This window comes from Pleurodeles waltl, chromosome 6, assembly GCF_031143425.1.
Source record: "Pleurodeles waltl isolate 20211129_DDA chromosome 6, aPleWal1.hap1.20221129, whole genome shotgun sequence".
NCBI classification, from domain to species: domain Eukaryota; kingdom Metazoa; phylum Chordata; class Amphibia; order Caudata; family Salamandridae; genus Pleurodeles; species Pleurodeles waltl.
Window position 1 is genome coordinate 578,297,877 of NC_090445.1, and position 26,965 is coordinate 578,324,841.

The following is a 26,965-nucleotide window of genomic DNA, read 5'->3' on the forward strand; positions in this document are numbered from 1 at the left end:
TTTTGATGGGCGCTGACCTGCAAGGAAATAGACACAGTGAAAGGTATTAATCCATCCGTCCTGCCTGTTACACTCATGGCTCACTATGCCCCTTCCCATCCCAATTAGCACAGACATGGCCCACCATACATGCTGCACGCTGCCCAGGGCCCATCCACCACCCACCCCCTACATGAGGCCTTCACACACAGCACTCCATGCATTCATGCCCCATGCATTGTACTCACGGTGTACTCACCTGTTGGTCTGGAGGCCCATATAGCAGTCGGTACTGGGGTAGGACCCCATCCACCAGTCTCTCCAACTCCGCCAAGGTGAAGGCAGAGGCCCTTCCCCCAGCCATACGAGCCATAGTTGGTTCGAGACACAGATCACAACAGCACATGCAGTGTAGGTCCTCTCCTGTTGAAGGTCAGGTAGCAAGTGAGTGAACAAATAGAAAATGGCGGTGACGTCCGTGGCGGTGCATAGCATTACCTTAGACTTGACAGGGCCACGATCATGGAGCTGTGTGCCCAATTGAAGCCTGACCTAATCTCTGCTATCCGTCACCCCACGGGATTCCCCCTCTTGTGCAAGTGCTATCAGTGCTCCATTTCCTGGCAACTGGCTCCTTCCAAGTGACAGTGGGCTTGGCAACAGGAGTGTCTCAGCCAATGTTCTCAATTGTGCTGACCCAGAGTGTTGTCTGCCCTGATTAAACACATGTGCAGCTACATCATTTTCCCCCAGGTGGAGGATTTGGCCACAGTGAAAGCTGATTTCTATGCAATGGGACATATCCCCAACATTATTGGGGCTATTGATGGAACATATATTTCATTTGTCTCCCCCGCAAAATGAAAAGGTATTCAGAAATCGAAAGAGCTTTCACTCCATGAATGTGCAGATGGTGTGTTTGGCGGCCCAGTACATCTCCCATGTCAATAATGCAAAGTATCCTGGGTCTGTGCGTGATGCCTTTATCCTGAGGAATAGCAGCATCCCAAATGTGATGGCTCAACTCCAGATTCACAGGGTGTGGCTAATAGGTGAGCCCTGGTTCCCACCCATTATATGTTGGTGTATGGGTATGGTGTGGGCCCTAATGGTTGGTGTGTGGCTAACATTTGTCCTTCAATATGTGCAGGTGACTCTGGTTACCCCAACCTCTCATGGCTACTGACCCCTGTGAGGAATCCCAGGACAAGGGCAGAGGAACATTACAATGAGGCACATGGGCAAACAAGAAGAATTATAGAGAGGACCTTTGGCCTCCTGAAGGCCAGGTTTCGTTGCTTCCATCTAACAGGTGAATCCCTGTGCTACTCACCCAAGAAGGTCTGCCAGATCATCGTGGCATGCTGTATGTTGCACAACCTTGCCTTGCATCACCAGGTGCCTTTTCTGCAGGAGGAGGAGGCTGTAGATGGCCGTGTGGCAGCAGTGGACCCTGTGAACAGTGAAGATGAGGAGGCAGAGGATGAGGATGAGGACAACAGAAGTGCAATTATTCGTCAATACTTCCAGTGACACACAGGTAGGACAGTGAAACTTCATATTTAATTGACAGTTTTGTGTTTGACATTCTCACTGGCGGGCTGTGATTTCCCACTTCTATGGCCACTCACAGTACCCTTTGGCAACTCTTTTTGCAGATGTTGGTGCACCACTATCGCTCCTGGTGTGTTCACTGCATCCAACTACAGGTCTTTCTTACTTATACACTACTGTACAGTTGAATTGCAATGTTTACATCTTGTTAGCCGAATACATACTTAAATCATTTGACATACTCCATACTTGTATTTTTTCAAAGGGTGTTTATTTAAGTGCTAACAAGTAGAGGGGGAAGTGCAGTGGGCTAGGGAGATGATGGAGGAAAGTCCAGGATGGAGTCCAGTCTATTTGTATCACAGGTGCATTGTCCAAGGGGGCACAGGAAGGGGAGCAATGGCAGTTCAAGTTGGACAAGGTGACTGTGTGGGACACAAGGGTGGCAATCAGGAGAGTCTTATTTCATGGTGGGGGTCTTGGCAGTTGTCTCTGGCTTCTGCCTGGATCGCAGGGAACGTTTGCTGGGTGGTTTTCCTTCTGCAGGAGGAGGGGTGCTGGTGGCCGGTTGTTCCTGTGGCGGGGCCTCCTGTCCACTAGTGGCAGTGGAGGTGGAGGGCTGTTCGGCGGCTTGGCTAGTGTCAGGGGCCCGTGGTGTGTCACTGCCTCCCTCATAGTGTTGGCCATGTCTTCCAGCAACCCTGCAATGGGGACCAGGGTGGTGTTGATGTCCTTCAAGTCCTCTCTGATCCCCAGGTTCTGTCCCTCCTGCAGCCGCATGTTCTCCTGCAACTTGTCCATGATCTGGCCCAGTGTATCCTGGGAATGTTGGTATGCTGCCAGGATCGCGGTGAATGCCTCCTGGAGAGCTGGAGAGTCAGCTTTGGGCCTGTCCTCCCCCTGTCGCACAGCAGTCCTCCCAGCTTTCCTGTTGTCCTGTGCCTCTGTCCCCTGAAACGTGTGCCCACTGCCACTGACCCCAGGTCCCTGATCGTCCTGTTTGTCAGGTGGCCTGGGGTCCCTGTAGTGGTGGACACACACTGCTGATTGACGTGTCCTGGGGACAGAGGTATGGGCCTGCTTGGTGGGTCCCCTGGTGGTGTTTCCTGAGGGGGAGGCTCTGTGGTGGTGTGAGACTGTGCCTGGGTAACCGACTGCCCGTAGGTCCCTGATGGGCTAGGTTGGTAATCCAGATCCAGGCGACCAGAGCTGCTGTCATCACTGTGGGCCTCTTCTGTGGGGGGACTGGATGTTGCTGGAACCTCTTCTCCGGTGACATTGGCTGGGATTCCTGTGGGGATGTAATTGCAGTGTTATTGTTTCTGCGTGTGACATATTTTGAATGGGTGTGTTGCCCTCTATGGTTGTTATTGCCCTGGCAGATTTGCCTTGTATGAGTTATTTGGTGGGGCTAGGTGATTCTCTCCATTGTGCATGCAGTGGTGATAGGTGTCCATGCAGGTCTGTGAGGGGTATCCATGCATTGGTGTTGCATACAGGGTTTGTTGTTGGGATGAGTGGATTGTGATGTTGGGGGATATGTGAGGTGATGTAGTGATGGGAGTGAGGGTAAGGGTGGGGGTATGTGATGTCATGCAGGGGGAGGAGGTGGGGGTCCGCCGCCAGTCCTCTGAACCGCAATCTGATGTCTTGAGACCACGGAACGCACCTTCCCCTGTAGGTCGTTCCACCTCTTCCTGATGGCATCCGTAGTTCTTGGGTGCTGTCCCACGGCGTTGACCCTGTCTACGATTCTCCACCATAGCTCCATCTTCCTAGCAATGCATGTCTGCTGCACCTGTGATCCAAATAGCTGTGGCTCTACCCGGATGATTTCTTCCACCATGACCCTTAGCTCCTCTGAGAACCTGGGGTGTTGTTGTGGTGCCATGGGTGTAGTGTGAGTGGTGTCATGGGTGTAGTGAGAGTGGTGTGGGTGAGGGTGTGTGGGGTGATGTGTTGGGGTGTGTGATGTAAGGTGTGTGGGTGGTGTTTAGGTGATCATGGTATGTGGCTCTGGTTCTGAGGGTGCTCTCGCCGTATCTCTCTCTGTTGGTAATTGTAAAGGGTTGTGGGTAATGTGTGTGTGTGTTTTATAGTGGTGTGGGTGTGGTGTGTGTATGGGTGTCAGGTGTGTGTAGTTTGAATTGACCAATGTGGTGGTGTTTTGTATGTGTGTGTGTATTTTGAGGGCGGCGGTATGTACCGCCAATGGTTTACCGGCATTGAATGGCTGCCACAGTGATTCGTGGGTCATAATATTGTGAGCGCCGTTCTGTTGGCGTAACAGTGTGGGTTTGGAAAATGCCAGTTTATCACTGACCTATGGGCTGGCGGACTTATGTGTGTGGCTGTATAGTGACGGATTGGTTTGTGTGTGTGTCATAATATGGTTGGCAGTTATCCACAGCAGTGGCGTTATGTTGGTGGCAGTTGGCATGGCAGTAAGTGGGATTTACCACCAGTGTCATAATGAGGGCCTGAGTGTGTACCGGAGAATGTATGAATAGTTAGTTCAACTCTCTTTGCAGTGAGAGCACACACATGCATTCATGAACTCTAGATCTATCTAATTATGGTTCATTGGTTCTCCACATATATATTTTATCTGGAGCAAGAGTACTGTTGCAGCGTACTAGGGCTCTTCCGGATCCCCTTGTTTGCCTAGTTTCAACTCGACTGTACCAGTAATCAAGAGCGCCTAAACTAACACGGAGTGTTTAGAATTGGAGCACAACATGTCTGGCATGATAATTTACCAGATCTTAGTTTAACAATTGCATGCATGCAGACTAGGACACAAAGGTGAAATCTTGAACAGAGGGTCTAACGGCGCCAAATGGTCAGTCGCAGAACCCTTATTGCTGTGACTGCAAAGGTGCCCCTGCTCCACGCAATGCTTGGATGATGGATGCTTGCAGTAGCAGCTGTATGTCTGCATGACCATGTTGGCGTCGAAAAAGTGCTACTTCATAACGACTCACCGCGAGGAGCAACCTAAAAACCGATTTCTAAAGTTTCCTCAGCTCTGGTAATTCTAGGATATTCTTGGAGAGAAGTGGATTGAACAGTTAGTCGACACAACATTCAGATTCAGGTTGTGGGACCTTGGTTTTCCTCTGACCAGACATTTTAGCTTGCAATGTATTAAGATGGTCATTATAGCAGGTCTGGACGAGGAATCAGATTTATTCCAAAACGAGTGAGCTTGTAAGCACATTATCAGAGTCTAATGACATTCATTTGGCTTTTAGGGAAAATGTAAAAACGTGTGTCCACGTTGCTTTTCTATAACTTTTCAACTATATAACCTGCATACGCTGGGTTAATATTTCCCAATAGAGGCGAATCAATTATGTGCCATGGGGAACATGTTACATCTGATACATAGGTCAACAGTGGGCACATTTATTTGAAGTGCCGCTTCTGTTACAGCGTGCCCCGCTAGAAGAATAGGTATCACAATTCTGATGCCAAATCTACTCCTTTTAGTATCTACGAATTAACAAGGAGACCACAACCCCTGGCCCAAGAAATCACCAATGTGAACCCACATCATCCACCATTCAGTGCACATGTTAGCAGCAGCCTTTTTGGTAACTCGCATAAAATGGCAGATTCGGCATTTGCAGCCGTTAATTTAAGTGTCTCCCTCTTGGTTTTAGTTTGTGCCAACCTGTCATTCTAGAGTGATAACAGTTCAATATTTCTCTGAAAAGTGTCTGCTTTGCATTAGCAATTGTGCACATCTGTACATTTTTTTTAAATTTGTTTATTAACTGATAACTTTCTTGAAAGCAGTGGTATGAACACTTGAAAGCAGTGGTATGAACACTGGGTGTCTGCTAAGGCAATAATTGAAATCACTTATACTAGATTGTTACCTCACCAATTTCTATACCACGATGAGTTATTTTAGTATCTTGCAAAGCACAACCCTTATCATGCCCTTGTGCTAATGGTCCACTCCACACCTGCTTGTGAGGTCAGATCTGCAAGCTGCTGCAGTTTAATGAATACGGAATTTCAGTGCTTCCCTGATCAGTGGCCTTGACGGGACCACCTACTTAACTGTTAGTTCTTTTGGAGAGTAATTGCGAGTCTGTCAGAAACTGGAGTCAGCAAGAAAATTCTACCATCTGTTGAGTCAGGGATGCTGTCTGAAGCCATATTCTTTGTGGTTTCCGACCTTTGCTCGTGTACACATATTTTTTTATATGGAGGCCTGCGCTTGGAGTGCATGTTTGCGGGTGCGTCACTGTTGCCCATTTGTTTTCGCCCCACATATGAAGTAGATTATATTGTACCACATAACTCATTTTTTCATAGTAACTCCTCATTAGAACCCTCTCCCCAGTTTCTTAAAACATAAATAAGTGACATAGAAGTTAGGCCAATGTTACATTCCTGAACTCTGTCAAAGGCTGCATACAGCAAAAAAATCTAACTCCATATAAATAGGTGTTGTCTAACTGGCTACATGTGTCTATTGGTTCATACTAGTAGAGCACCATTGGCTTCTGTTGGCGATTTCCAATTTGAAGTTGTGTAGTTTCGGACAAAATGTTTGACCCCTTGCACGTGGGATCCTCTTCTTTTATTAATGGCAGTTGACAAGCCAGCAACACACTTGCAGTAGCATCTAGCTACCATATGATGAAGGACTGGCATCCAGCAAGTGACAGTTGGCTTCACATCTGTCCGGGTCTCTGGGTTTAGTTGTTATTCAGTCTCCAGCCTTGTTCCCTGGTTCTGTCCCCTCACACACCTGACTGTCACCGCAAAACCTAGCTAGTAATTCTATTTAGACGAATGAATCCTCTCTCTCTCTGTTTCTCTCTTTCCTACCACCACCCAACCTCCAACCTCCTGACTCCTCCCTTTCAAGACGTGGACAAGTTAGCTTCTCACTCAGATTGGCCCAGATAGATCTAAAAAAGCAGTCTATGAAGTACATAGTACCCAATTGCCCAAGTAATAAATACCTTTATTTTCCACCCAACATTTTAAGTCTCTAATTGGACCCTATTTCTTAGGCAACATTATGGTAAAATTGCTGTTGTTTTTCAGGCTGAGAACATGATTGGTACAGCCAGTGTTTCGATCATGTTCCTTCCCAGGGAAAAACGGATCAGTTTCTGTCTATATTCGAAGTGCTCTTTTCAGATCTAAGAAGTTGAGCAGTTGTGAAAATGTTTATCTAAAACTGCAGTCAGCAAATATGCAACTTGGAAACTGCTGCTTGGCTCGGGCCTGTAGCACTGGGGATAATGCGTCAGCCATTTTTTGTATGGTCAGGTCTGTGCACGCAAGTCTGTATATGGAGGTCTATCTATGAATTGTACATTTGTTTATGTTAATTTTGCACGTTCCCTCCATAAAACTAGTCTCCAGAACCTGAGCCAGTTACCTCTAACAAATACATTTTATCATGGTTACTCTTTCCACAATTTCTGGAGACATTTCAAACTGGGACTGGTTAGCATCTTTCGAAACCAGGATGGTCATTTCCATCAAGGCGATCAATTAACAATACCTCAGATTTGCCAAGGGGGCAGGGCCAATTGGTAAAGATGTCTCCAACATAATCTCAACCCATCTCTCAAGGTGCTGTTTATAGTGGCCTCTCATCAGTAGACGTAGGATGTGTGCAAAAAGCACATCTTTTCGAGGAAAGAGCCAAAATGTACTTTTGGTGCCTAAATTCTACAACTTCACACATTTTCTGGTGGATTCAGGATTTCATTCTCTTTGAAAGTCAATCCTTTCGGCAGTCCATCTTTCAGATAATCAGGAGTATAACTGACAATATGACACTCCACATAAATCATAAGAAGTTGATATTTCTGAGGCTGAATGGATTTTCCCTTTGTGGGAGAATGGACAGCTTCCCATATGAAATAGACAACTCATTGGTAGTGTCTATTTAAACAAGCAGAGGAGGACACTCTCACATTTCCTACGTCCTGGCATTTTGTGGAGAAAAAGCACATTCAGTGAAGAACTCTGAGAATGTTCCACATCCTTTAAAAATAAGACAGTCGCCAGTGTCCCTAGTATGGGGCCCACCTGGCAGCAGGAAATTATTCACTCCATATCGAGTGGTTGGGGAAATTCTTCACACTGTTCAATTGATTCCTGTAATTCACAGATCTCTACAGACGTTCAAGAGTTTTAGCATCTCAAAGGTGATTATAATCATCCAATTTTGTCATAGACCGATTTAGTACTATGCCCTTAATTCTTCTATTTAACCGCTTCCTGGTGGTTTCTCTGGTTCTTGATCTCTTGGATCATCAGATAGGCTTGAGTTTCTGCCCCTACCAATGAAGAACGTTAGAGCCTGGTTCCTGAAAATTTAGCTTATGTTCACCTGGTATTCTCATAATGGGATGCTATATGTGGTGCCCGTTAAGAATTCAGTAAGAATCATTATAAGACAAATAGCTTTTTATTTGTGACTGGACTCTTGAAAATAACCCATACCATTTCTGGTCTCCTTTGTGATGTCTTTACATGTGTGCAATACTTAGTGGATTTAGAAACCATTGTTGATTTCCACAAACACTGTCTCTCTGCTATTGCTTTGGGGCCTGGAGACTTTTTTTTCTTGAAAGATAAACCATTTAGGAAAACAGCTCGGTTTATTTCTCCATTTTCATCCTTCTATCAATGATCCTACTCCACATATGGCAATTCAGTTAGTACTTTCTTCCTTATTGCCCAAAGTATAAAAATCAACAACATGTTGTGGTAGTGACTGTTCCACACTGAAAACTGTTGTCTTAGTGACCGTCACCTCAGCAACAACGGTTAGTCAGCTTCAAGTGTCCTTCAAGAAACTGCTATTTAGTTTTCCATTAAAGTGAAATATTACTCAGAATAATTCCATCTTATTTTTGAGATTTTGGCATAATTCTCTTTCTTCAAACTAGGTCTCTGTGCCGCCTCAGTTGAGGGCTCTTAAATTCGAACATTCTGTTTGGAATATAAAGTGAGGTCAAGGAAGGTTGATAATCTAATCAAATGCAGCAAAGTAGTGAAAGCTCCTACTGCCAGATTTTCAATGGATGCATCTTCCCACAAAAATGTAACCTTTGGACAGGACGTTTGTCAATCAATCAATCAGTTTTTGTAGAACGTGTCTACTCACCCGTGAGGGTCTCATGGCACTGGTGTGTGGGGGGTCTCATCTGAAAAGCCACGTCTTGAGGTTCTTTCCGAAGATTGTGAGTGTTGGCCTTTGTCTGAGGTATTAGGGTAGGTTGTTCCAGCTCTTTGATGCAATGTAAGTGAAGGATCGTCCTTGCAGTGGTTTTCCGGATGTGAGGGATAGTGGCCGGAGCCAGTTGAGCGGATGGATATGGCAGGGGTGTGGAAGGAGATGCAGTGGTTCAGGTAGGCTGGTCCGATGTTATGTATGGCTTTGTACTTGTGGGTGAGTAGCTTGAAGGTGATTTGTTTTTCTTTCGGGAGCCAGGGGAGGTTCCTCAGGTGCTGGGAGATATCTTCTTAACGTGGGAGGTTAAGGACAGATTCTGGATGAATTGCAGCTTTTTTATGTTTCTCGTCGTGGTGCAGTGTAGAGAGCATTGCCGTAGTTGAGCTTGCTTGTGACTAAGGCATGGGTGACTGTCCTGCGGCAGTCTGCTGGGATCCATTAGAAAACTTTCCGGAGTTTTTGGAGGGTGTGCCAGCAGGAGGAGGTGATTGAGTTTACCTGTGGGGTCATAGTAAGGGAGGAGTCGTGGATGATGCCTAGGTTGTGGGCGTTCTCTGTCGGTGAAGGCGGGGTGCTGAGAGAAGTGGGCCACTAGGAGTTGTCCCATGCTGAGGTGGCGTTTTTGAAAATGATGACTTCTGTCTTGTCAGAGTTGTACTTGAGGCAGCTTTCTCTCATCCAGGTGGCGACGGCTTCCATTCCAGAGTGGACATTCCTTTTGGCCGTGTCCGGGTCTTCAGTGTGGGAAATGAAGAGTTGTGTGTCATCGGAGTATGACACAATGTCCATTCCCTGGCTGCTGACAATGGCTGTGAGTGGGGTCATGTATATGTTGGAAAGATTTGGACTCAGAGAGCATCCTTGAGGAACTCCACAGCTGGCTCCTGTGGATTTAGATGTGTAGGGAGGGAGCCTGACCCTCTGAGTCCTTTGAAGAGGAAGGAGGGGATCCATTTCAAGGCTGTTTCGTGATTCCTCTGTCAAGGAGTCTGGTGAATAGTGTGCTGTGGGAGACCATGTCGAAGGCCACTGAGAGATCAAGGAGTATGAGTGCTGCAGTGTGGCCACAGTCTAGAAGTGATCGGATGTCGTCGGTGGCTGTGAGAAGGGCTGTCTATGTTCTTTGGTTGCTGTGGAACCCGGACTGGGAGCTGTCTAGACAGTTGTTGACTTCAATGAAATTTCGCAGTTGTGTGCTGACGGCTTTCTCCAGTACTTTGGCCAGGTAGGGTATCAACGAGATGGGCCAGAAGTTCTTTAGGTCTAATGGGTCGGCCAACGGTTTCTTCAGGAAGGGGCGTACTTCGGCGTGTTTCCAGTCCTCAGGGAAGGTGCCAGTGTTGATGGAGCGGTGTATCGTGTTTTTCGTGCAACCTATTTTCTTGAAGCCTGATCTTACAAATGTAGTCTACCGCTCACTTTTTTTTGGGCTGTGGAATAGGACTCCCAGACACTTTTAGGAAGGAGGGAGAGCAAGAATGACCATGTAAAGAAAAATCGTTATTTTGTTTCCAGAGCACTAATTCTGCTCTCCCTTCTTCACAGCACCTATGTTATCACTCGGCTTATTTTATGCTCCAAACATAGGTGAACGACATGAGGGTAGCTAGAATGGTTAGTGATGCAGAGTGAATTACTGCATCCACTGCAGGGATGTGTTTGAACCAATGGTGCTATGTTTCCTGCTCTAGGTTTTCGTGTATTGTGTTTAGTTTAATGTTTTTTTTTCAAAGCCTGAACTCTAGTTGTCTTTATTAAATTTAGCCTCTTTTCTTTGGTGAAATGAAGGAGTAGTTTTAAGTAGCTTGGGCAGCATTTTGTAGGGAAAACAGTCATTGTTTGTAAGACGAGTTGCATCTGCTGGAAAAGCAGTAGTGTTTTTTCGGACTGTAAATATTCCCCTCCAAACTAACGCCATAACGTAGGGCCAAGGTTTAGGATGACCTTTATTGTTAAACATGTAACTTGGGGAGTGGGTGACTTAAATGGTGTACTGGCACACTGTGGCAGAATTCTATGAACGACTTTGTGCCTATACCGGGTTGTCTTTATATGTTGGTCTTCTCTGTGTCGTATGTGGAGTCTGTGCTTAAGATGAGCCCTTCTATACTAGTACTCCTCTCTCCAAGTATAAAGCAAGTTATTTTGCCTGAATTTGTGCTTGTGGTAAAATGCCCTCAAATGCTGCTCATAATGTGAGTAGCAGCTTTTTGCTCTCAAGTTTGTACCTGGGAAGCATTCAAATAATTTGCCTCCCACTGGGACTGTAGAAATGCCTTAGGTTGTTGTTTTTCGTGTTACTTCATGCTTTTACTACCTTTGTCTAACTTTATGCCTGTTACCAGCTAGCTTTTTCTATTTCTGTGCCTGACTTGGAACCAGATTATAATGCCTGCACCTGATTAGTGCTCTTTCCCAAACAATCCTCTTTTCTTTTTGTAGTCAGTGGTTTGTGGCATGAGGTGATGACCATAGACGAGACCATGAAGAGTGAAGGAGAGCGCTCACAGCAGCCGATAGCACACACTGGTCATGGTCAGGATATTACCCCCAACAAGGATGGAGGTGTTCTGAAGGTAAGTTGAATAATACTATATCCCACTTCTCCCTATTTCTAAGGCGATATTCAGATCAGTGCACACTTGTGCACAGCATGCAGATATTCTCCTGTTGAAGGCATTTAAAGGTTTCCTTACTGAGAACTTTCCTAGTGAAGTAGATGTGCAAACACTGAGATCGTGTAGCGTTTTAAAGCCACCATACTTGTCTTGGTTTCTGTCTGTGCCTTGCCCTGAAAGAATGCTTTTTGCTTTTCTAAGTGTTTCCCAGGGGTTCATTATACTCATGCTCATTCTCATACTTAACTAACAATCCTGTGCTTAAAATATTTTGCTGTATAAATGGCAAAAGACTTTGTCCCTATCTTGCTCGGCATGGATAACACTGTGCTAATTCTCTGCTTATAAACGTTGCTAGATAAGCAGACATTTGAGGTGAGCAAATCTAGAGTGTTGCTGGTATTGCAAGATGCTCTTTACTGGAGCTGTTCTCCACCTAAACTTGGGAACTACCCACAGTTCTCTTTTCTCTTTTGCACATATATATATATTTTACCTATTGGCAGTTGCCAGTAGGTAGTTATAGTTAGAACCATGTTTCCATAGAAAATGCATTTTTGACTTGCCCATATCTTTGGTGCCGTTTGATGCATCTTCACAAACATTTCCCAGAAAAGTGTGCCTGTGATTCTTGTTGTGCATGGAAAGATTCAGAGTGCTCTGCCAAGCGGGGGCAGAGAAAAATGGGGGGGGGGGGGTCAAAAAACATGCGTTTCCTATGTTAATTCCTATAGGAGTTTTGAACACGACTACGGCTCCAACCACTGGACACAATTACACCTAATTTGGCAGAAAGGTAGCTTTCAATACACAGATTACGCTTTTGGATAATTGGTGTAAATGTGTTCAGTAGTTTACGAGAAAGTAAGGAAAATCCAAATTTGTATACATATTGTGCACACGCATAGAAGTGCTGTAATTGGCTGGCCACAACCTCAGTAGAAAGTTGTGGCTGCAATTTAATGTTATGGGAGAGGGTCCCTGGGGCTGAAAATACAAAAGATAAGTGTTATAATGGGTCAGGGTGGGGTACCCTGACCCCAGTAGTGTGATTTAGGGGTACACAAAGGTCAAATTATGGGTTTAAAATTATTTTTCTTCCCCATGCTCAATATTCGCAAATATCCTCAAATAACCTCTAATATTCGAGAATATTTGAGGATATTCTTCAATAGTAGAGGATATTCGAGAATATGCAAAAAAATTTTTTACATGTGTATGGCGGTGGCTGGATTAACGTACAGTAATTAAAATTACTTGATGTTAAAAAAAAAAAAATCACTCAAAAAAACTAAAGTTACAGGGACGTTGTAGTTAGGTTCAGAAATCACTCATACAAAACCATAGAAATTCAGCAGTTATAGTTAGAGTAATTTCAAGTAACTATAACTCGCGCTCTTAGAACTGTACTTCACGTCTTCGCCATGCACAGCTAACTACTTCTCATATTATATCAATGATGACATCTTCTATGGCATCTTTGATGTTATCACTGCACCATTTGCAATAAAATTATTGCTAAGAATACTGTGCAAGTAGAGGGCGCAGGGTATACTTACATTAGGGCGCAAGTTATAGTTACTTGAAATAACTCTTAAGTATAACTGCAGAATTTCTGTAGTTTTCTACTAGTAAATTGAGAACCTAACTATAATGTTTCTATAACCTTTGTTTTTTTCCAGTGAATATATCTCCAAAAATCCCTATCACACCCGTCGTCAAATAAGGTGGCTGCATCACACAGGATTCAAACCTTGTTTTATCCTTTATTACAGTGCTACTACCACTTGATGTGTTTCGGTTGTCATGCGGCCTTGCTCACATTGGTATAAAACAAGGTTGAACCCAGCGTGAGTGCCACCTTCTTTGACTACCTGTGTGAGAGGGATGTTTTAGAGATTTACGTAGAATCTGCAAGAAGGCTGCATGCCCTTTGATTTGGAGCATGAAGGTGGTCAGCAGTGATTACATAGAGAATATATTTATATGTGTGTGCTTTTTATAACTTTGGTGCCATTTGATGAATTGTCATGACATTTGGCTCTTGCTTGGCGTATCTGGTAACATTTCAGAATGTAAAGTTTACTGAAGATCCTTTCGAAGGGTGGAAGAGTTAAAGATAGTAGTGTAATGAAGGAACTATAGGCCAGCCCTAATGCTTACATGATAAATAGCTCCTGTACCTGGAAGGACAGTAAAAGGCTGCCTTAATTGGAGTGCATGGGGTCCCTCACACCTCTGGGTCTCTTCTGCTGCACCACTGATAACTAGGCACCTGGTTGCAGAGGGGAACTGTACCCAGAATAGGGTCAATGCAGAAGTAGTTATGATTATCCCATTACAAAAAGATGATAGACAGACTTTGGATTGTTAATTACAGGAAAACATTTGTATATTTTCTCGATTAGTTTGCAGACTGTCCAAGGACCCAACATTTTGAAAAATAGACTAATCCTGTTTGATAGGGGAGCATCTCTCATCATCCGGGAAGGGGCTGCAGATATCCGTTTGGGTGTAAGGATCTGAACATTGTCTGGCTGGCAGTGACTTGAAAATGTCTGATGTGACCACTGCCACTGGATGTGGTGCTTGACCTAGTCTCCTGGAACAAAAAAACGAGAAAAGGTCTTTAAGTGGGTAGTAGGAGAATCCTTAGGCCCATGAAACATGGACCCGCTGAAGGGTCACAAACCTGAGGCCAGATCGCAGATCCATGAACCTGCTTGAGCCTCCACCCCCTCTCCCCCCCCCCAATAGATGGGTGAGGGGTCTGCAGGCCTGGCTGACAATTTACAGACACAACAGCAAGAGTAAGACCCTGCAATTGCTTGGTGGGTTGGGTGCTGTGTGCTGTGAGATTGGCTTGTAGCAGTAGGAGTATTCTTATGTGAGAAGAAGTGTAGCATATCTCCTGCATTATTACAAGTCTTTCTGAAGTGTATGCTTCAAGCTCCAGCTCCACAGCCCCCTCACTGGGAAGAAAGGCTCATATTGCTGTTGTTCTGCTACCTGTATCCATCCCAGATCTGGCCGAACTTTGAGAGCCTTTTAACTGAGTACCGCCGGACAAGTAACCACAACCTTTTCCAAATATTTAATCTGGGAAAACATTCTATGTAGATTATTAAGCCTTGTCAAGGATCGTCAAGGTAATGATGGTGTAGATTTCCCCATCTTCTTCACAAAATCATCCTCCTAGTTCCAGCCACGGGTTACGAAGCTGCAGGTTGACTAACCATCTTCTGCTAGAGCTAGCTCCCTCATCTTGGAATTCAGTTTAATCAGGATGCCCCTCCATCTCTCACCTGAAATGAAATGATTTGCATTACATAAGAGACTTCTAGCTGCTGGGCTCCTCTGATGAATATTGCTGATATACTTGTTCACCCGTGACCCTTGCATTCTCTAATCTATCAAAGATCTGTAAGCAGCCTTTCAAATGTAGGTGTTTTTTCTAGCATGATCTCTAGCAATGGTCCAGTTACTTTTTCAGGTCCTTGGTGAATTTAACTGAATTTAGAATTGTTATTGGGGGGTGACCTTTACTTTACCCTTTATCGCCAGTCTTGAGTATTCTGCCCAAAAACAGTTAAGGGCCTTGCTGCTTGGAGGCTCTTATAGATAAAGCCAGCTTTGGGGAAGGCACTCATTCAAACGGGCGGGGTTTTTGAGCTTGTGTGCATCAGTCATGTTATACATGTCATCTGGCATGTCTTAGCCTCTAGGGTCTGAAGAATATCTCTTCTTCTCCAGTCTCTTTGATATGGGTCCTATTGACAGATTCAGTGTGTGGAGTAATCAAAGTCATGAATCTGCACCTGGCAAATCTTCATCTGCTTTGTCCCTTCTTTCACATTTTCAAGGTTCCATACCCTCCTCTGAGGAGTGGTCTTGATAGACTGGACACCTGTCCTCTGGATGGCAGATTGATCTAGTGTAATCTACTTCCCAGGTAGAGGGTCGGAGGAGGTCAGCACCAGCCCTATCTTGGAAGGCTATGCACAATTTATTGAAATGGCCCAGTATTCTGCCATTGCTAACGGTTGGCATCCACATAGACGAATGTCTATACAAGTAGGTAGAGACCTGGTAAATAGGTTAGGATTGGGGTGAAAGGGAGCTTGAATTGGACTTGGATCATTACAAGCCTCTTTTATATAGGCTCAATAGCAGCAGAAATTGCATCCTTCACCTGTAGCAAAACATCTGGTGCTGATATCAGGTTCTGCCTTCATGAGGATAGGCAGCCCTTCCTCTCAGCTGTGACCAGGGCCACTGGAATATGCAGCAGGAGAAGACCAAATTATGGAACAGGGTTGAGTAAATTTTGTATTAAGAAAAGGCAAATTATGTGGCATAACGCGGCACATTTTGTAATACTATTACTTAATTATTTAGTCAATTTTAAACTTGGTAACACTCTATGGGCATTGTTTGCACCTCATTAGTGCCAATCCAACACCCAAATATAGCAATAAGCAACAGAAAGGTGACCAGCCCAGCTTTGGAAAGGGCCTTCCAGTTCGTGGCAACATGTTGTCTCATTTTTAGTAACTTTTGAACTAGAAACACATTTTTTTGTAAAATCTGCAGATTATGCAGCAGATGATGGCTTATTTGGCAAATGCAGCAGACCTATAATTTTGCAAAAATCGCAGGGCAATACAATTGCATAATTCCAGCTTCGTGGAGGAGGGCACATAGCAGCAACAGATCCAGGAGCAGGGAAGAGGTTGTTTTGCTCAGTTAGAGCCATTAGTTAATTTCTACAGACTACTTTTGGAGGCCAGGACATGTTGTTTTCATCCTTAACGCTCTTCCTAGGTTATTTGTAAAGGTTTGTCTAGATGTGAGGGTCTATCTTCACCTAAAGAGCTTAATTTGTTGACATTCGTAGATTAATGGCGGTCAGGGTCAGCCAAACACTACTTACAAAGTGACTTTTTGTCTGGAAGTCATATTCCTTCTATCTGGATTTTTCTCTCATTCTGAAGAAGTCTCTTCTCTTCCCATCTCTTCCTATCATAGGCTAGGTAATTTTGAAGAAATGATAAGCTCCACTATAGGTCCAGCATTCAAATCCTCAGAGAAGATAATTGCCTTTAAGTAGTGACTGGTCCGTTTACTAACTATCCTGTGACTTAACATTCCAGAGGCCCATTGGTCTATCGATCTCCTTCGCCCATGTGATTGCTTGGTGTGACTTTGAATGCAAATCTTGGAACAATGACCAGTAACTGGACTCAGACTTTTGGCACGTAGCCTCAGAAGATGGCAATTTCCAACCAGTAATTAAGTGTCTTCATTACTGGACACTTGAATCCAAATATCTAAAGCAGGCTCACCACAATATTAATGTCTACCATCATGTTGACCACACACTTCTTTCTTCTAAAGGAGTCAGTCTGACTCTTGCCTTCTGGATGTTTCAGAACAGGGTTTTAGAGATGAATTACATAGAGATACAAGTCATTTTTTAAATCTGGAGATCTCCCTTTCTCTTTTCTGAGGAAAAGCATTTCAGGTTCTTATTGGTTGCAGTGCTTTATTTGAAACAAGCAAGGATGTACTCAGTGATGCTCTTGTTGCAACTAGGCAGTCAGATCTGCCACAATCTCTGAAAAGTGTTTTCATCATCAGGTCAGAGGAAGAGAAATATGGAGGCTTTCAGGATTTAAGACTGTGTTCAAACCCTGAAGCTTCCCACTTCCTATTTGCTACAGAGAGTATTTGCCAGTTGTTTTCCAGCTATGAATGAGGCAAAATATCTTGCAACGTGCTGTTCACTTGAATTTTACGGTAAATCGATTTTCCCCTTCCCCCACTTCCTCTTGTTTGGCAGTGTCTTCTAAAATTCAAGTAGTACTCTAACTCTAGGTTAATTTTGATGTCTCCAGTTTGGTCTCAATGGTTGATGGGACTCCTTACTCTGAAGGACAGCATTTTGTTAATTCCTCTGGTTCCAGGTAGGCCAGCAAAGCAAAACTAAGATTTTGTGCCTGGGTTTTAGAGAGCTCTTTGTATTTTAAGTCACCTTTAAATTATTAGCTTTCATTTCCTGTTTGGATGGTGGGATTGAGGTTTATTGCAGGACATATTGTTTAGTAGCCATTGCTGTATAGCAAAGTACACCTATTAAAGTTAATATTAAGCCTATGGGATGTCCATTTCAATGGTCTCCATCCTCCTTTCAAGATCCCATTCTTTAATGGGATTTGAATTAGCTTTTGGCCTTGCTTGTGCATATGCATTTTTCCATTTGTGTTTTTCCAGTTCTTGACATGTGGGTACTCTGGTACCTCATGGTGGGACTGAGAACTGGTTTAAAATCTGCAATTCAGATTGTTGCATGCTAGCATCATGTGTGGCATGTCCCTTTCCTCTATTCATACATGGTCCTACCAGTTCCATTTTTTTCATCAGACTATGGGGTTTAAACCACCTTTTCTTGCACCCTTTGATGTTCAGTACCAGGCTCTATCCCCAACATCTTTCGTTTTTACTGTTTGTTTTACAGTTTTAAATTGTTTTCTTTAACTGAAGTAGCTTGTGTTGCAGTGCTCCATGTTTTTTAAACAACTGACGGAAGGGCCTGGTGAGACTGCAAAGCACCCTACTAAGGACTGTACTTCTTTCAGGAATAGGTCACACTCCAAAGCCCTCCTGTAACCATGTGGGAGGCAAAAGTATATATTGCCATTCATATAGCGCAAACCTAGCTAGATACTAATACAGGAATAATCATCAGTTGAGGATTTACACGCTTGTTATAATATGGAGATTTGTACAGTGCACTATAACCAGGGAGTGTATCCTCGCACTGAGCAGGTGTAAGGCTAGCCAAACCTGAGGCCTAGTGAGACTACTCAAAAAGACAGGTCTTCTGCTTCCTCCGGAATTAAAAAAATGACGTGGAGGCTGCAGGTCGTTCCATGCTTTAGGAGAGATGTAGGAGAAGGCTTGACTGCCAGATCTTGTTTCCTGTATGTGTGGGATGTGCACAATCACCCAAGAAGGTATCTAGGCTCTTGGGTAGGCATGTGGTCTCCAAGGTGCTTATACGAAGAGCCAGGTCTTCAGCTTTTTGTGGAACTCCAAAAATGAGAAGGAGGCTCTGCTTTGTTGAGAGAGCTTGTTCCATGGCTTGGGTGTGATAGAAGAGAATGAGTAGGAGTCTGGACTAGCGAAATGGGAGTCCGGATGAGTGAATGTGTCTATAAGGTATGTGAAACCTGATGCGATTGTTGAGGTATGCTGAGCCAGTGTTACGTAATGCCTTCAAAGTGTGGGTGAGGAGTTTGAATTGTGCTTGTTTGTGTATGGCGAGCCATTGGAGTGCTTTTGCATGTGTTATGATGTGGGTCCGGCGTTGGAAATTTGAGAGTACTTCTGTCCACCAAGTTGTGAATGGTCTGCAGCTCCCTAGTGGGGTTTTTGTTGATCCTGGCATTGAGATGATTTTCTGATGGATAAAAACTACATGTGGATTCCTCACCTTATGAATACACCCTTGCACCAGCATCCGACAGAAAATCTTTTTCCCAGCTCTCCATGTCGATGAGGACGTCACAATTGCACGGCTCCACGCAACTCCGTCTGACGTCACCGTGCCAATAAGAGGTCCTCGCCGGCGTGCTGACATCAGTTCCCTTTTTTCCATGCCAAAAATGTAGGGGGTATTGTTAGGGTTGAATGGGCGCTCAAGATCCTATATCGAGCAAATTCAGAGGAGAAAATGAAAGGTGCCTACACAGGGGAAACACCCAACCCCTTAACGTTTAAAAAAACAACATACAGGGCAAACAACGTGTGGCACCTCTCTAATCAAATATAACACTTTAGAGTAGTTGTTAGAGAAACACACAATCAATTTTAATACAAGTTTAAATTGTCCAAACTAAGCACAAATTAAAGATTATAGCACTTTGAAATCCATCCGTGGTAATACAGTTGTGGCCTAATGATACAATTTCAGCTGAAATTGGATCATTAGACCACAACTGTATTTGTGCTTAGTTTGGACAATTTAAACTTGTATTAAAATTGATTGTGTGTTTCTCTAACAACTACTCTAAAGTGTTATATTTGATTAGAGAGGTGCCACACATTGTTTGTCCCTTTTTTCCATGCCTTCGACGTTAATGGTTTTCTCCTAGCTCTCACTTCTGTTGGAGGTTTCATCTTATTGCTCTTTGTAGTTACAATGTCTCCCCCTAGAAAGTCCTGTTTCAAGCCATGCAGAGAGTGTGGGGGTCGTATGTCGGTCACTGACCCTCATGATGATTGTCTTTGGTGCCTTAGCTCCGAGCATGACGTCCAGGAGTGTGCGTCTTGCCAGAGCATGAATCCTAAGGCTTTAAAGAAAAGGGAGGCCAAACTCTTTTTGGCCAAGGCGAAGAAGGGTCATAGGAGCCATCATTGATCCTCTTCCCATGCTTCTTCGAAGAAGCATAAGAAACAGCGCGGCCATGATTCTCAGCGCCGTTTGGCTCGGAGCCGATCAAGATCGAGGTCTCCATCTCGTCAGTGACGTGGGAGGTGAGTCCAACAGTGACTCCTCAACTCCTGAGTCCTGAGGCTTCTCCGGCGCCGTCCGTCTTTGAGGTTGTGGCAGCTCAGGACAGTCCTCGATTTTCACCTGCTGCTCAGGAGTCCAGTGGTCAGCAAGCACAGGTGCAACAGGGAGACCAACGGTATCCTGCCTTCCCAGCTCCGGGAGCGGATCCTGCGGCATTTTTGATTGCCATGTTCTCTATGTTCAATGCCATGGCCCCTGCTGGTGCACCGGCTGTTCCCACGGGTCCATTGGCATTTTCGTTGGGCTCCCGTGCTCCATACAAGGCTGTGCCGTTTATGCCATTCTGTGCGGCTGAGGGTACCAGACCGGTGCCGATGACATCGCCTCGAGGTCCTGTGGATCCCATGACGTCGCCTTCTAGATCTATGGCGGCGATATCATCACCCCGTCAGCCAATGGGGGAGCCACAAGCATCTTCGGCACCATTAGGATCCATGCCGGCGCTGAATCCGAGTGATGGATTCGAACGGAGTCAACCTTCATCTCCTGTTCCACGTCAGGTGTTGAAGCCGGTGTCTTCGACGTCGGCGAATTCCATGTCAACGCCAAGGTTGGAGGCTTGATTGAGGTCACGCAGGAAGGCCTTGCGTCTCTTGGAGGAGGAAGAGTATCAAAGGCAGTTGTTGGAGGAAGGAGAGATTGTCGAGCCTTTGGGAGAGCATGAGGGCCTGGAGTCGGCCAGTGGGCTGGATACTTCCCCGGAATGGGACTTGTCTTCACCAGGGGAATTTACGGAGGAGGCTGCTTCTTTTCACACAGTGGTCAGGAAGGCAGTGGACTTTTTAGAACTTCCATTGCCTGCTGCGGAAGTTAAGATGAACATTTTAACGGAGGTGCTGCATCCTTCTTCGGCTTCTGCAGACTCTTTGCTTCCTTTCAACAAGGCTCTTACGGAACCCATATTAGAACTTTGGAGGGAAGCCTGTATTGTCGCCTGCTGTGAATAGAGCTGTGGCAAGAAGATACAGAGTGGCGCCTGGTGATCCGGGGTTTTTATCACAACATTCTACCCCAGAGAGTTTGGTGGTCCAGGCCTCTTACTCTACACGGTCGGCTCTGGGGCCCTTCCCTGTGATTCCATCTTACAGAGAATCCAAGCAGATGGAGCAATCCACAAAGAATACCTTTTTATCTTGCAGCATGGCTCTCAAGGCTGCAAACGCTACCTGTGTGCTGGGTAGATATGTCCACGCCCTCATGGACTCCGCGAAGGCCATGGTTCCTGACCTGCCGCAGGATGTCCAGAGACCATTTGGGGAACTCCTGTCTGATGCGCAGGCTGCGGCGAAACAAATAATTCTGGCCTGGACTCTACGGACTCGGTGGCCAGGGCAATGGGTACATTTATTGCTACCAGAAGGCACGTTTTGTTGAGGTCCTCTGGGTTTTCTACAGATGTACAGATCACCTTGCTGGGTTTGCCATTTGATGGAGGAAAACTGTTTGGAGATAAAGTGGACTCTGCCCTAGAGCGTTTTAAAGATAGCCAAGCCACGGTGAAGTCTTTAGGATTGGAAGCCTCCTCTGCTACCTTGCTGTCCTTTCGGAGGTTCAGGGTATTTGGAAGTGGGGCGTTTTATCGAGGGAGACCCCAGTCCTCAGTCCAGCAGCCTAACAGCCTCCCATGTCGGTCCTTTAGAGGGCGGGGAGGGTTAGAACAAGAGGGGCCACCCAGCAGCACCCTACGTCATCCTCTTCCTCAGGAGGCCAACAGCAAAGGAAGCAGCCCTAGTTTTCTCCCCTTTATCAACCATACTTCTGTAGGGGGAAGATTACGTCTTTTTCTCCACGAGTGGGAGTTAGTTACATCGGACTCATGGGTTCTAAATATTGTGAGAAAAGGATATGCTCTCCCTTTTCAGAAGTTTCCTCCTCCCATCCCTCCCCGTCCCTTGTTTTGATCAGAAGACCATCTCCAGTTGTTACAAGAGTTGGTTCCAGAGCAGGAAAGGGGTCAGGGTTGTTATACAGGATACTTCCTGATCCCCAAGAAGGATGGTCGTTTGAGACCAATCCTAGACCTTAGGGTTTTGAATTGGTTCCTCAAACAGAAGAAATTCAAAATGCTGACTCTAGCGCAGGTACTTCTGGCGTTGAACAAAGAGGATTGGATGGTGTCTGTCGACTTGCAGGATGTGTATTTTCATATCCCTATACTCAAGTCGCACAGGAAATATCTCCGGTTTGTGGTCGGGTCACAACACTAACAGTTTGCGGTCCTTCCATTTGGTCTTACTTCAACACCTCGAGTCTTCACAAAGGTGATGGCAGTGGTGGCAGCAAGTCTCAGAAGGAAAGGGTATCAGTATTCCCTTACCTGGATGATTGGTTGATCAAGCCAAGTCTCCAGAGCTTGTGTTGCGTCACTTGCGAATGACAACTGAGTTGTTGTTCAGGCTGGGTTTTTTGATCAATGTACCCAAATCTCACCTGGAGCCCTCTCAACGCCTCCTGTTCATATGGGTAGTACTGGACACAATATTGAATTGGGCCTATCCTCCGCCTCAGCAGATCCAGGATATTCAGGCGTTGATTCCAATGTTTCAAAATGGAGTGGTTGTTCCAGTCCTCAAGGTCTTACGCCTGCTCGGTCTGTTTGCTTCTTGCATTCTGGTGGTCACTCATGCACGTTGGCACATGACGGCTCCCCAGTGTGCCTCCACAGGCAGTGGTTTCAACGAGGAGTCGATAACAATCTCAAGAGACGCTGCAGCGAATTTACGATGGTGGGCTGTGAACAGCAACCTTTCGCAGGAAAGGCCGTTTTCACTGCTGCTACTGGTGGCCACGGTCATGACGGATGCTTCCACTCTAGGGTGGGGAGCTCATCTGGGGGACCTGGAGATCAAGGATTGTTGGTCTCCAGTGGAACAGACTTTTCATATCAATCTGTTGGAATTGCGGGCGATACGTTTGGCTCTCAAGGCCTTCCTCCTGTCCCTTCGCGGTCAGTCATTTCAGGTCCTGACAGGCAACACTACCGCGATGTGGTATATAACCAAGAAGGGAGGAGTTGGGTTGTATCTTCTCTGCAGAGAAGCTCTGCGTCTTTGGTCCTGGCTTCAGGATCATCAGATTTGCTTGATAGCAAATCATCTGGCCGGGGTGCTCAACGTGCGTGCTGACTCTCTCAGTCGGCTCCTTTCGGCAGATCACAAGTGGCGTCTCCATCCGGATCTGGTCCTGCACACCTTTCAGATGTGGGGTTCTCCTGTGATAGATCTGTTTACCACTCAGGAGAACGTGCACTGCCCGTCATTCTACAGCCTCCAGTATCCGGTGCAAGAAGCTTTGGGGGGCGTGTTTCAGATCTCTTGGTGCAACCAGTTGCTTTACACGTTTCCCCCATACCCTTGATTCCTCTGGTTCTGAGGATGATTCACCAAGATCAGGTTATTTTAATAGCCCCAGATTGGCCAAGAAGGGTGTGGTACACGGACCTTCTCCAACTATCGCTGTGCCCTCCACTCCGTCTACCTCTCAGGGCAGACCTCCTCTCGCAGTCGCAGGGGAAGGTTCTACACCCCCACCTCCAGAGCCTGCACCTTCATGCCTGGAGATTGAACGGGGCAATCTGAGGTCCTTTTCTCTCCCACCAGAGGTAGTGGATGTTATTTTATCGGCCAGGTGACACTCCACTAAGTCAGTTTATGCCGGCAGGTGGGCAAAATTTCTGGCTTGGTGTGGAGAAAAGCAAATTAACCCTTTGAAGGCCCGCCTTTTTGATATTTTATTATTTGCTTAGTACTTAGCAAAGAAGGGTTGTGCAGTGGCTTAGGTTAAGGGTTATTTAGCTGCTCTGTCAGCCTTTCTTTGCCTCCTGGATCAGCCCTCATTGTTTAAATTACCTATTGTAGTTAGGTTTCTTAAGGGTTTACTTAATATGTTTCCTCCCACTCCTTTTCATGTGCCTCAGTGGAACCTAAATCTTGTTTTGACCTTTTTAATGGGGTCAACTTTTGAGCCCATGCACTCTTGCCCGGTAAGATTTTTAGTACTTAAGACAGTTTTTCTTGTTGCCATAACCTCGGCTAGGCAGGTTAGTGAGCTCCAAGCTCTTTCTGTTAAACCCCCCTTTACCTTCTTTTTCTCAGATAAAGTGGTGTTGAAAACCAGGGCGGCTTTCCTGCCAAAAGTTGTTACTCCTTTTCATATAGGGAAGACTATTACCTTTCCATCTTTCTACCCTCCTCCTCACCCCTCGAAGGATGGGGTGTGAAGGCTAAACCGATTGAACCCTAGAAGGGCGTTTAGTTTTTACATTGAAAGGACGAAGGACTTTCGCCTGGAAGATCAGCTGTTTGTGGGGTACGTTGGACAGAGGAAGGGCATAGCAGTCCATAAAAGAACTATCTCCAGGTGGGTTATCCTTTGTATCAAGATCTGCTACTCGTTGGCGAAAAAGGTTCCCCCTGAGGGTATCAGAGGCCTCTCCACCAGGGCTAAGTCTGCCACTTCGGCCCTGGCAAGGGGGGTTCCAGTGGTCAATATTTGCAAGGCAGCAACTTGGGCGTCCCTCCATACCTTCGCAAAGCATTACTGCTTGGACTCTGAGGTTTGGAGGGACGGCCATTTTGCACAATCTATGTTGCAGGATTTCTTGGTGTAATCAGACAGGCACCCACCTCCGAGTGCGGTACTGCTTTGGGACTCTATTCATAAGGTGAGGAATCCACAGGTAGTTTGTATCCATCAGAAAAACAAGTTACTTACCTTCGGTAATGCCTTTTCTGGTGGACACAATAGCTACCTGTGGATTCCTCACAGTCCCACCCGCCTCCCCTTTGCCTGTCTGATTGCACTTGGATATGTGGTTGTATAGATGTATGTATAGATTGATATTTTTCCTGTATGTAAATGATGGTTTTGATTATGTTGCATCATCAAGTCTTTATGTATATATGTATTTATTGGAGTTATTGTGGAGTCGGTTCTCACCTGTTTGCCTCAAAGGCACGTAAAAAATGAGTGAAACTGACGTCAGCCCGCCGGCGCGGACCTCTTATTGGCACGGTGACGTCAGACGGAGTCGCGTACAGCCGTGCAATTATGACGTCCTCGTCGACGTGGAGAGCTGGGAAGAAGATTTTGTGTTGGATGCTGGCACAAGGGTGAATTAATCATTAGGTGAGGAATCCACAGGTAGCTATTGTACCCACCAGAAAAAGCATTACCGAAGGTAAGTAACTTATTCTTCTGATGGATACAAAATCTTCCTTAGCATTTTCAAGATACGGATGCTTGAGGTGGCGACAACAGTGACTTGGGCAGCCATGTTGAGTTTGCTGTTGATCAAGGTTGTTGCTGTTGGTGGTGGGGGTGGATGTCTGTCCTAGCTTGTTTGGTCAGCAGGTGGAGTCCCACGTGAAGTGTTCTTCCCAGAGATCATATTTTCGGTCTTGTTGAGGTTCAGCTTCAGACAGTTCGGCAATGTCAGCAATGCAAACATTGAACTTGATCCAGGTACTGGGAAGGTTTCTGTGAGAGAGAGAATGAGTTGAATGCAATCAGCGTAGGAGAGGATGTTGATGTCAGAAGAGCGGGTGATGCTGGCTATTGGGATTCTGTATGTTTTGAAGAGCCTCAGAGAGGATCTTTGCGGAACAGTGCAGATGAGGACACGGGCATTCAGAGTGTAGGGTGCCAAGCTGAGTGACTGGGTCCTTCCAGTCACTCAGGACTGTGCAGGAAAGAGCAGATCCCTCACAGTGCGTGTCCTTAGATTTTGATGTCTTGCAGGTGTTGGATGAGGATGGGGTGTGAAACCATGTCAAACGCTGCAGAGAGTTTCAGGAGGATGAGGGCCATAGTGTCTCCTCTGTCCACAGTCATGCAGATTTGTTCCATGGCAGCGATGAGGGCATTTTCCATACTGTAGTTGGGTCAGAAACCAGACTGAGAGATTTCAAGGAGTTGGTGGTCATTGAGATATTCAGTGAGGTGCCTTTGATGATTTTCTCTAAGACCTTGGCTGGGAATGGTAGTGGGGGGATCAGGCTATATTTGGCGAGGGTTGAAGGTTTGGCAGATTGTTTCTTGAGTAATGGGAAGACAGTTGTGTGTTTACAAGCATTTGGGAAAGTTGTGGAAAAGGTGGAGTTGTTCAGCATGGGTGTGATGGGTTGCTGTCCTATGGAGTAGGTGTAGTGGGAGCAGGGGTCCAATGGGGTCCCTGACTGGATGGACTTCATGGTGGCAGTGGTTTCTTCTGGGGTGATGATTGACCATGTGTTTAGAATTAGTTCTTTGGATAAGATCGGTAGGTGTTTTGTGAGGTCTGTAGACTCCAGTTGTGCATTGAAGTTTCTGTAAATGGCAGCGATTTTGTTGCTCAAGAATTGAGAGAGATTGTTGTAGAAGTCGTGCAACAGTGTGTTCGACTTGGAAGCAACATCTGATGAGGTGAAATCCTTCACAATGGCAAAGGTGTCTTTGCTTCTGTTGGTGCAGGGTTGGTGCACTTGGTAGCCTGGATCATTTGGTAGTAGTGTGTCAGGGTGGAATAGAACATCCATTGTCTGCATTGCCCTGGCTCATACTCCATTCGCGCTCCAGCTCTTTGCAGTGGCATTTCATCTGAGTTCCTCCATCTAACAACTGGCCTACAGCGTAGCTCTTGGTAAATTGCTGTGTTTGAGGGGGGTCCAGGAGTTGGAGCATGAAGTAATCCAGTTATTAGAATTCTTGATGGCTTTGGGGAGGCTGTTGCTGTGTTTGGTTTGGTGGGTGTTGAGTGCGGTGTTCCAGTCCTTGTCAGTGATGCTGTTCCAGTAGCTGTTCCAGTTTCAGCAGGTGTGATCTGGGTGTAGTGTGTCCCGTTGGATCGGGACAGGGATACCGAACTTGATGAGTGTGTGGCCTGTCCAAGAAATTGGTGTGGTGATGTTGATGGTGGTAAAAATAGGGTTCAGGAGACATCTAGCGATGTTGCTGGGTCCCTTTACTCATTGGGTGAGGCCCATACTCTCAAGGCCTTCGATGAGTGCTTTTGAGTTGGGGGTCGGTGTAGTATTC

At 45.7% G+C, this 26,965-nt stretch overlaps 1 protein-coding gene across 3 annotated transcripts in view; it reads left to right on the top strand.

Annotated features, from left to right (window-relative positions):
* The window catches only part of FKBP5 (FKBP prolyl isomerase 5), an 805,772-nt gene that overhangs the window by 145,837 nt on the left and 632,970 nt on the right, over positions 1 to 26,965 (top strand). For all 3 annotated transcript variants that reach the window (XR_011204865.1, XM_069238765.1, XM_069238763.1), the window contains exon 2: positions 11,198 to 11,331. Coding sequence is in view for 1 of the 3 variants with exons in the window: in XM_069238763.1 (XP_069094864.1) it covers positions 11,221 to 11,331 (111 nt within the window). In the remaining 2 variants the exon portion in view is untranslated. The remainder of the gene's footprint in view (positions 1 to 11,197; positions 11,332 to 26,965) is intronic.